This window comes from Galendromus occidentalis, unplaced genomic scaffold (assembly GCF_000255335.2).
Source record: "Galendromus occidentalis unplaced genomic scaffold, Mocc_1.1 scf7180000077532, whole genome shotgun sequence".
Classification (NCBI taxonomy): Eukaryota; Metazoa; Arthropoda; class Arachnida; order Mesostigmata; family Phytoseiidae; genus Galendromus; species Galendromus occidentalis.
Window position 1 is genome coordinate 304,788 of NW_003805520.1, and position 10,523 is coordinate 315,310.

At 51.6% G+C, this 10,523-nt stretch overlaps 1 protein-coding gene across 1 annotated transcript; it reads right to left on the bottom strand.

The window, feature by feature from the left end:
- Nucleotides 1–1,571: 1,571 nt before the first annotated feature.
- On the bottom strand, nt 1,572–4,444 carry LOC108864930 (zinc finger protein 697-like). Its single transcript, XM_018641429.1, has 9 exons — nt 4,427–4,444; nt 4,124–4,190; nt 3,892–4,013; nt 3,714–3,783; nt 3,506–3,604; nt 3,244–3,398; nt 3,033–3,123; nt 2,703–2,954; nt 1,572–2,212 (listed from the first exon to the last, which is right to left on the bottom strand). The coding sequence occupies exons 1-9, from the start codon at nt 4,442–4,444 to the stop codon at nt 1,572–1,574; spliced, it is 1,515 nt and encodes a 504-aa protein (XP_018496945.1).
- Nucleotides 4,445–10,523: the final 6,079 nt, after the last annotated feature.

Below are 10,523 nucleotides of genomic sequence, written 5' to 3' on the forward strand. Positions count from 1 at the left end.
ATGTGGAAGCCCGAACAAACAACTACGCGGAGGAAGCGCATCGCCGAACGCAGCCCGAGTTTGGCATCAGCCATCCTACCTTGTGGAAGCTCATCGATGGGCTCAGAAGGATCCAAGAAAACCGAGGCTTCCAGATGGAGCAGTAAGTTGAAGGCGCGCCTAAGAAGCGCAGCAAATTCATGGGGACGGCCAATCGAATTCTGACGGCTGTCCGCGATGCTCCCACCGACAGAATCCTCCCCGGGTGCCAGCATTGTTTCCGATAACAATGAAGGCGGCCACGTTCCGTGACGAGGGAAATCATGAAAGTACCGAGTCTCGGCCCAAAGCTTCCGCTTGGGCTGAAGGATGTGCCGGTCAATTATCAGAACCAGATGGATCATCCTCTAATTTCACGGTCGAGGAGGATTGAACGATCAACAATCAAGATGAAATCAAATTTTTCTTCCTTCGCAAAAGCGAGGAAGCATCCGCGACCCTCGAACCAACGTGAAATCCCATCAGCATGGTTATTCATCTAGGAGCGGGCAAGAGTAGGGAACCATCATTTTCTGTTGCTCCTCTCCCCCGATGAATGCTCGATGATCTTACGAGACGGGGAAACTCGGTGAACAACCCTCCTATTTACTCATCGGTTCTCAGAAAAGTCGAAGTTCCGCTGGATAGCACTCTACACAGGTCACAGAAGATGATGGACAACTTCACGGGAGCCAATCTCGCCCATGACGTATGAACTCGAGCAGCGAAACTTCCAGGTTATCGATCTGAATCAGCTTCTGAGAGACCTGGAGATCCGGCTCGGTCTTCATAAGCCCTAGCTGAGCTCGGAGTTAGCCCCCATCAGGACGCTTCTCACGATCAGCTCCACACAACAAGTCGTTGTTACCATTCGATTGAGTCCCGCTGCGAGGAAATATTCGATTGAGGTGCGCGAATGTGTCCCCCTACCTCATGAGGATAATCTGCGCGATTGACGCGTTCCTCGGACTTTCAAGCCAAATTCCTTCTCTCCTCGGCCAGGATGAGATTGCGTCTGAGGCTAACGAGATGGGGAGCGCATGGAGCACCTGATGCAGAGCCAAATGGCGAGGGCTTGGAAAATAGAGGAGAAAGACTCCTTTCGCGCCTTACGGACGTCATTCGCGCATCGGACTTGGCACTGTTGAAACTTTCTAGGGGCTCAAGATAATGATGAGGATTCCACGAAGGGCCAAACTGACTGACTGCCGGAAAGATCTCACCAACCCGAGGAAGACGCGCTGATTGGTAAAGGGGATTCGCTGCGCTTATTTTTCCCTCTCTTTGACAGATGAACTCACCGAGAGTTCGCAAGAGAAACTCTCCGTTCGGAGGGCGGAATTCCGGTTGTCTGAGCGTCAACCTATTCATCAAAATTCACGGGATGATGTTCGTTCCAAGTTCCAACGACGAGATTTTTATTATCACAGTTTGCGTTTTCACAACAATCGCAATTGACGCATAGAATCAAACAATAATAGAATAATAGCTACTGATAAATACAGACTGCGTGGAATATATTAAAATATGGGCATATAATTTACAGTGGAAATTTACCTAAAGTGACTCTGCCTACGCTCGTGTTGACTCTGCATGAGCTCTGCCAAATTTTGCATCCCCTCGTTACACTGCCAGTGGAAATGCAGCTCTGTCTGCGTTTGGAATCGGCAGTCACAGCGATCACAGAGGAAAGTTTCCAGCTCGAGATGGAGACGGCGATGTTCCAGAAACGCTCCTAGGCTGATGAATAGGAACTTGCACGTCGTACATTGCAAGTACTGGTATCCCTCGTGCAAGCCTCGATGAGCCGCGAGAGCGAAGGAAGAGGCGAATCTCGCCGGACAAAAGGAACAGTCGTACGCCGGTATCTGGCTGAGACTGGAAACGTTCCCTTGGTCTCCCGGAGGCAGCGAAGCGATGCAGGCATGCTCCGCTCGATGCGCGATCAGCTGTGAGTTGTTCTCGAAGGTGATGCGACAGCGATGACAGGGGAAGACTTTGTCCGCTAGGTGGGTCTTCAAGTGCTCCAGGACTGCGAGCTCACTCGGGAGGATTATGAGACACTTCGCGCAGACGTTCGGCGTCCGTCTGGCATGGAGCTTGAGGTGCGAATACCATGCCAGCACGCTCTCGAAGACGCATAGGCACACAGGGCAGTCCCAGCGATAATGACCCTCTCTAGCGGGTAAGGAATCTGCAAAAAGATCTTCGATGAAGCGATATATCGATCACGATCCTCCTCGAGAACTTGTGATACTGTCGGAAGCTGTGAATTTATGGAGTACGTATTCTCAAGATACCTTGCCATAAGAGTGGGGATCTCGGAGCACCCATTCTCAACCAGGGCCTCGATTCTCGTTTTTCCTCTTGGCTATTCCTCCCATCGCCAAGAAGATGATCGAGCCTGACTTCAGGGATGTAGTCCGCGAATGGATCTTCGCTACTCACTTCCCCGATTCCTTCTCCCACCGGGCTTCCTATGAAGGTGATCCTGCCATATCGTTCGGCTCGGATCCGAGGGACGCCGACGCCACGGTGTTCGAGTTCGACGGGACTGCGCTGTAAGGTTCCGGCGCTCATCTCGGAGCCATCCGCCGAGGCTTCGCCGAGAGTTGCATCACGGCGGTCCTCGTCGCGGGCCACGCTACTACAGCTATGGTGAGCTGCGGCGCTCGCCGACTCACTCCGGGGTCCTGTCTGGGCTCGTGCTCCGCGGGTGGCGCTCCCGAGATCTGGCTGGAAGGGCTCTTCGGAGGCGTCGACTCCGGCGTCGCCCTGATGCTCATCGCAACTGAGATATTCGTCTCCGCTGGAGTCGAAGTCTCCGTGAACCTCGCGATCGTCGGCGTGATCGCCAAGGGACTGATGTTCCTCGTCCAGGCAGCCGTCGTCCTCGTTCACCACGCCATCGTCTTCCTCGGGGTCACTTTCCTCGTCTTCGTCGAGCTCAGATTCTTCATCGAGCTCGCTGTCTTCGTCCAGCTCGGAGGACTCGCTATCCTCGGTGGACTCACTGTCCTCCGAGGAATCGCTCTTCTCTGTATCTCCGTCATCCGAGGAATCTGTCTCGGTGTCCTCGGATACGGGCCGAACACCGAGTAACTCCTGGGAAGAGATCGGAGAGCTTCAGGGGAAGTACTACGCCTCGAATCGCACCCCGTGGAATGAGCTCAAAATTCGGAAGATGTTTTTCGCTAATGAAAGGATAATTTTCTCGATAGATACCTCTTCGACTCCTCTCGGAGCGGTGAGAACCTCCGAGGATCGCTGAGCGAGGTGGTCGTTATTGTGCGGGGACGCTCCTCCGATTCCTTCCCCTGGCATCGCAGTGCTCTGAGTCGATGGCGATGCGGATGTTCGTTCCGACGTGCGAACTGCATCTGCAAACATGTTGCACATCATTGTTCCGGACGAAAGCAGGTACTCGCAATTTTGTGAACATCCAGCCGATAGTGCGCATCTGCATAAGGCGCCTCGACGCACATACCTCCAGATTCCTCGGGAACAGCTTCATCCTCTCCGTTGGATGAAGACTCGACCAGGGGGGCTAATCTCCTCGTCGAGAGGTCGAGCGCCGTGATTTCTTCTAGAAAAGGAATGAAGATCCCTTTAACGATCCGACCGGGGCTAATTCGCGAACTTCAAACGAAGCGCGGATACATTCCATGGAATACGCAGAAAAAAACATAACTCACCTTGGAAACGCCGAATATCTTCTGGCGTGCAGTTACCGAAGAGCTGGTCGTAGACCAAGTCTAGGGGATCCTGTCGGAAGGAGAAACTCTTAGTCCGCTGGCTAGAGCTAGATTTTCTCGTCGCTTCTGGGGCTCGGTTCTAACGGGAAGATGAGACCAATCCGGAAGAATCACTAACCTCATCAGGATCGGCTCGAGACATCTGCTCTTTGATCTCTGATGGAGAGACGCCGAACCCCTCGTCCGATATCTGTCCAAGCAGACTCCAGTCGCTGCTGAAGTCACTGGATGGAGAGTCATCTGCGAAGCGGGAGAAAGATGTGAGAAGATGATTTTCTCGATATCTCCCCGAGATACCGCTGACTTGATTCGGAATCGTGAATCAGCCAAGGAAGGCAAATGATATTCACCTGAGGATGAACTCCCCGCGGCAGATTCAAACTTCTGAACTGCCGCCTTGCCTTCTTCACCAGAGTTCTGTAAAGGAGGTGAATGAGTGAAATGAACCACGAGTCGAGGGGAACTCCAGTTCGGACGAGCGGGGACCCCCAGTACACCGGGTATCCAGCATGATCGTGCAAGATTGTTCTATGGTGCTCGACTCCGGAGACGCCCTCTCTCGAAGGGATGATCGAATTGTGCTTGCGGTGTGTCCTCGGGAATGAATCCTCTGCCGTTCTTATAAGCGTTTGGAAATTCCTCACAAAACTCACCAGTCTTCGTGAAGCCATGCTCTATCGGAGATGTAGTATGACAATGGAAACGGACGTCACGACTGGATCGGGTTCCTGAAGATGACTCTCAAACGTTATCGGACCTCTTAATTAAGGCTCGAGAGCTCGGGGAGAGACTCACGCCAGCGTCAGCGCCCTCTGGTCGCAAGGTTTGCGCCTACGGACGCTGTCCGTAGAGGCGAGCGTAAGATATCCAGCATGGCAGAGAGTTTGACTTGATCGCCGCGCCGGCAGCTCGGCGGGGCCACCCTATGGCAGCGCCTATGAGAGGAACTTCCTAGAAATCGGTCGACTGGATCCATTCGTCGGGGTGCATTTTCGGTCAAATTCGGTGTCGATGGCCGACAGTGCCCGAGGGGTTCACCCTGCACTGCTGACGGGATGCACAGCAAAGCGCGGGATCGCCTCCGTGCTATCTCATTCTTAGCTCGAGCCGAATCCAAAGCAGGATCCTCGTTTTATAATGAATGCCTCAGCACGTCCTTACAGCGTGGCATCCGCGTAATGGAGATGACCGCGCGGGGAAATTCCAATTCCCGTGATATCATCCGGTGAGCCTCACCGAAGGAAAATGACAAAATACCCCTAGGTGATTCAGCTTATCGACCAAGATTGAATCACAGTCAGTCCCTCGGAAGTCTCTTGCCGCATCGATCTATGCTTAGCCGGAGTTCGCCCGATACTCCGAATGCGGGGAGTGCCGGGGTTGAATTACTCTCTTCACTTCTCATTGCACCGTCACCGTGTTGGCAAAGTCAAGAACGAGCTACCTACGACGATTTTTTTAGGAAGGTGCGGTGAACATACGATCAGGTTCGGACGGCGAGCAGCGATGCTGCTCAACTACGATTTTGAAGCAGAAACCGTCAGCCGTTGTACAAAGTCGCCCCGTCAGACTGAGAGCCTTAAGCTAGCGATTCGTGGACGAACAAACCTCGAAGAGAGGAACATGAGCGATGCAGTGCCGTTTCGTGGAATCACTCCGCCCCGGCTCCAACAGTTCGCTCTTTCGCTCTTCGCGATTTCCGCCAGAACGCTCGTTCAGCCCGCAGCGTAGATATCCATCTCACCAGGCTCGTGGGTTGATTCTACAAAGTACGATGTCTTCTCCGCCGGCGCCGTACGGTCCATCTGTGAGCCCGAGAGCTCTCGAGCTCGAATACTTGGTATGCACAGGGCTAGACGGGCGCAAGAACCGGAGTTTCTTGTCCGCTCTATGAGTGCAGGCGGAAACCGAGAGTTGAGAATCACTCGACTCGAAACGGTGCGCTCAGGAACAGTGATCCTGACGCAGCTCAAAGGATATTCGCATACCTACATTCCTGTTGTTCTTTTGATGTGCTCCTACTTCGAATTAAATTACTGAATAACACCGCGGACAGTTTCGCTAGAGCGAAGGTTTCGGTTTCGCTTTTCAACTCCGGGAGTCTATAACCCACGGCCCGATGATCAACCTCCTGAGAAGACACCGGCGGCTACCGAAGCTCAAAGAGGGACGATGAAAGTATCTCCTTCATGACTTACAATGATGAGGAGCGGTTGGAAACGGGAAAGCTGGTATCCCCACTTGCTCGGAACACTTGTGGTCTTGGCTCTCGGTCTTCATCTCTGCGAGTGTTTACGTCAGCGTCGTTGCTCGCAACTCAAATCGAGGTCCGACATGGGAACATGGATGTGCATCCCCTACAGAGCTGACGAGTGGACAGCACTCCGAGAGAATGAATGATTCCGACTCCAAGTCGAAGATTTGAGTGGTTGGCGGAAACTTGCATCACCTAATACGAAGATCCTGGAAGCCACGATCGGTGCGCATGCAGGCTTTTGCTCTCTGTGAGGGCTGATCGTGAGGAGGTTCTCACGCGCTGTTCCAACACTGAAGGTGAAAGGAGACGGACGAGGAGGATCGGAGTCAGACGAGCGCACGCCGTTTTTCTGGATCCCGTTATACACGAATCTCACTTCTCACGATCATGAACTCCGTCGGCAGGATTGATGCACGAGCATCGATGATGTATCAATCTCGAAACTCTCGAATGTTTAGGATCTTGAATGACCGAGGACAGAAATCGAGGGCTGACTGCATCCAGATATGTGGGGTGCCGATCTCGACTCCCCCCTTCCCCCCTCGGCCGAGATTTGCCTCAAATGGTCAAACAGTTTCTCTCTGAATCGGCAGCTCCTCCTCGGAGATTTGAATTCATAGAATTGGCAGCCTTTGTCCCTCCCCGTTCGTGGTCGCTGATTGCCTGTTCCCCTGTGCCCCCTTATCAATATTGACGATCGGTTATTTGAGAATTTGGTGATCGAGTTAGCACCCTTCCATCAGCTAGAACGAGGTGATCATCAAAAAGTCATTGTTTGGCAGGGAACTACCGACTCCTATAATTTCGGAGGTGACAATTTTTTCGAATCAAACCGCTCGCTTGGTGGTAAATTTTCTGGTTTGTGAACAAAAATCCCCAATGTACCACTCAAGAATCATTCGTCAGATGAAGATCCCCGAGGAGAGCATGTGACCAGCGACGCGGCCTTCCCAACGTACAAACCAGAAGCTCGCTGTAGCATTCGGAGGAATCCGTCTGCTACCCAAGCAATGCATCTCATCCCGCTCATCACCGGTCGATGCGGTTGATCTCCCATTGGGTTCCCGGGCCTCGAGATCGAACAACATCTCCCATCGATTGATCCGGAATGGATTCTCATTGAATCATGATTACTCCTGAATATTCTTCCGCTACATCAGATTCTCGCGATGATCACTCTCTGTCCGACCGGATCAATGTATTACGAAATTACCTAAGTGATAAGTACAAGCGCTTCTTTCGGGAAGCTCCGTTTCGGGTCAAGCATGTTCGGCTTCCACAAGGGTCTCCGGGCACGGTCACAATCGTGGAACGAGCTTCGGCTCTATTGAAAGCATGCGGCGCGTGTCGATAGAATCGGGGCGAATGCAATCACTACTGGCGATTCTATAATACAAAAAGGGAAAGATTTTCCTCTTGAACAATCTTCCCCTTTACGAGATCCATCGCTCGGGAATAAACTCTTGAATGGTGCTCCAGAGCCCCGCCTGAGTGTATAGCGCATAGAATATTTCTTCTCAGTATCCTACCGTCCCGCGTTGCTCCGGGGCACCGTATTGAATCTATTCGTGAACTTCTGCCATGTTTCAGTAATCATGGTGCATCAATGTAGTTGTAAACTGGCAAGTTTTTCCGGTAAAGCAACTAAAGATCTGTGGTGGTAGCTCCTGAAAAAAAAACCGGCAGGTCTTTCTACTCATCCGCTTTGTGCTTTCCTCACGTTAGACTCCCGATGATTCTCGATTTTCGGGAAGCGTATTTTCAGAATTCCGCGCGTAACGAAATGCGGAGATCAGCCGGAAGACGTGAGGGACGAGAACATGAAAAGTCGCCCAATTCGACAATGAGTTCTCGATTCTCATTCGCTCGTACGGAGGTCGGATCCGTTTCAAGTTTGGAATACTCTCGGTGCTCGATTATGAACCCCCGCCTTCACCTACTCAACTCGTTAGGGATCATACGAACACCAAGTTTTCCCACCTGACTTGGGCGATTCGACAAAATCCTGACAGTCTCTCTTCTCATCCTTTTAGTGAAACTGATTCCTGGGACCTCGGTCTCGCGGGGAAGTTCTGCCCTTGAGCGAAAAGGGAACCAATCAGGTCTCACTATTATAGGTACCTATGGTGAACCTCGCATAAGTAAGTTTAGGTTTCGAGATTGGGATTATTAGACTGGACCTCTCACTCAAGAAATCCCGTGAATCGACCCCGTCGAGTGACGATGCCGAGGATCCATTGATTCGATCATCGTTCTTTCGTCTGACTCTGTAGTTGACTGCGACCGTCTCCGTGGGAGATGCTCAGAGACTCTCCGACCAGCTTCCCTCGTTCGTTCTTGATCGCGGTCTCAAGAAAGGAGCTCCTTGAATGTCCCATCGTACCGACGACTGTTCCAGGATGTTTCATACGCCAATCGATGCCTTCTCGTTCGAGGATCTCGGTGAACTGACCGGCTCTGCTGAGAGCGGGATCGGCGGGCGGGAGACGGAAGATTCCGAACTCGCTCTATGCATGTGGCCAGGATATCCATGAGGTCGCGCTAAAGATTTTCCGGAATGGGTCGCCTTGGATGGTTCAGAGACGTTGCCTTTCCTTCATGGCTGGACAAGGACACCGATCGGGATTTGATGTCTCGCGATACGCTTCCATAGGGCTCATTCTCAAATCAAATCGATCGGAGGCTTGATTCAAAGATCAAATAGGAGTAGATCGCAAACATCTATCCCGGTCCGAAACGAGAACACCGCGTCTTGTCGTCCTCGTGGCATTTATGGGAATGCTGAGGATCATTCGGCGGCCCGAATTACGGATGTGTCTTGTGATTAGGCTTCCCAAAACATCGCGAATGCTCCTGAGAAGCGCGGTTCGCTCCCGCGGTTTCGTGCGGTTCCTCATGGTTCCCCAGAAATATCCCATGTTGAGCTGGAACCGCGGTTTTTTGGGAAGCCTGCTTATGAGCAGTTTCGCTCGGAGATCCCGCTGTTTTACGACTCGGTACCGCAGACAAATGAGCTTTTCCTACTTTTTCAGTCCCCCAGTCACGTAACGCTCGAAGAGCAGACAGAAGTCCGATATTCGTTGCACGAAGAGTGTACATGGAACACTCCGGGGAAGCCTGGACAAAAGACGTTCTCACGTCAGCAACGAATGTACTGAGCCCGCGGGCCGGAAGGTTGGCTAACCCACCAGTACTTCCGGAGCTTTTGAATGCGCTCCTTTTAGCATTCGATCGGCAACAGAGACAATCCGCAGCCTAGATGAGTCTTCGAGTCATACACCGAAAGTATATCCTTATCCTTTGTACCTTCCGCATCGGAGGATAGGAGATTCTTAGGGTCAATTTTCGCGGCTCCATACGAATAAAGTCTCCACTGGACAACAGTCGTGATAATAATTGAAAATTATAATTAAAATAATTATAATCGGTATATAATCTGTTAGCGTGTCTGCATAATCTGCATTAAAATCTGTATTAATGATTATAATTGCAATTATAATTATAATCTGTATATTATGATGATGATGGACGCTGGATGCGGGGATCATGATGACTGCTCGGAAGTCAGTATCAGATCCTCGAGAAAGGCGGAACCAGCGAAGAATGATTCTCCGCTTCCAGGTTGCCTCTACTTCATCGTGCAGACGAACTCCGGGGACACTACCACCTCGAGGACTGATCGAACACTTATGTTTCTTTCAACCTTGTACACCCTGGATGGGCGGAATCCGGCAGCGGGAGCGAAGTGATCACCTGAGTACCTGCGTTCATTTGGGGACAAGAAATCGACGAGCAAGAATACCTTCATGATCAAAGAGATCGTATCAGGCGGAGGACGAGTTCCGTTAAGCAGAATCTCAGTCAGTCAAAACTCCTATATCCCTACCGTACATATACCCGCAGCGAGTATCTCGATGCTTGCTCGATGTTCTCGGGTGATGGCAGGCAAAAAAGTCACGCAATCCCGCTCAAAAAACAGGCGTGAGATACTGGGGATGAGCTGTCGTTTACGTTTCGCTGCCGCTTTCTTTTTCCGCTCTTTCCGAAACGCCGTCGGTGGGATTCGAGAGCTATCCGATGGGCGAAAGCCACGAACATTATTTCGTGATGACCACCAAGGCTGTCATCGGGGGAACCTTCGATTCTGGTTCAATTTTGGTCGCTGATGCTGGCTGCTCTGATGCGTCGTTTATCCTCCCATTGATATGATTATCCATTGTGTGAGTCTAGGCGTTTGTGTTTGGAGTAACAGTGCGAGAGAGTTTGGCAATTGGCCCTCACTAGCCCTGCGTCTGGTGAATCGCGGCGGATGTAGCTTTTTTCCAGAGGTCGTCTGTAACAGTCCCTTCACTATCCGTCAACCGGTCCATTGAGCGCTTCGGAACCTTGCGTGACCCCCCACGGACGGAAACCGATGGGTTTGAATGAAAAAAAAAACTTGGAAAAAAATTGCCTCTCCGACTCCCGTTTGCTCCGACACATTTCGTTGTCAG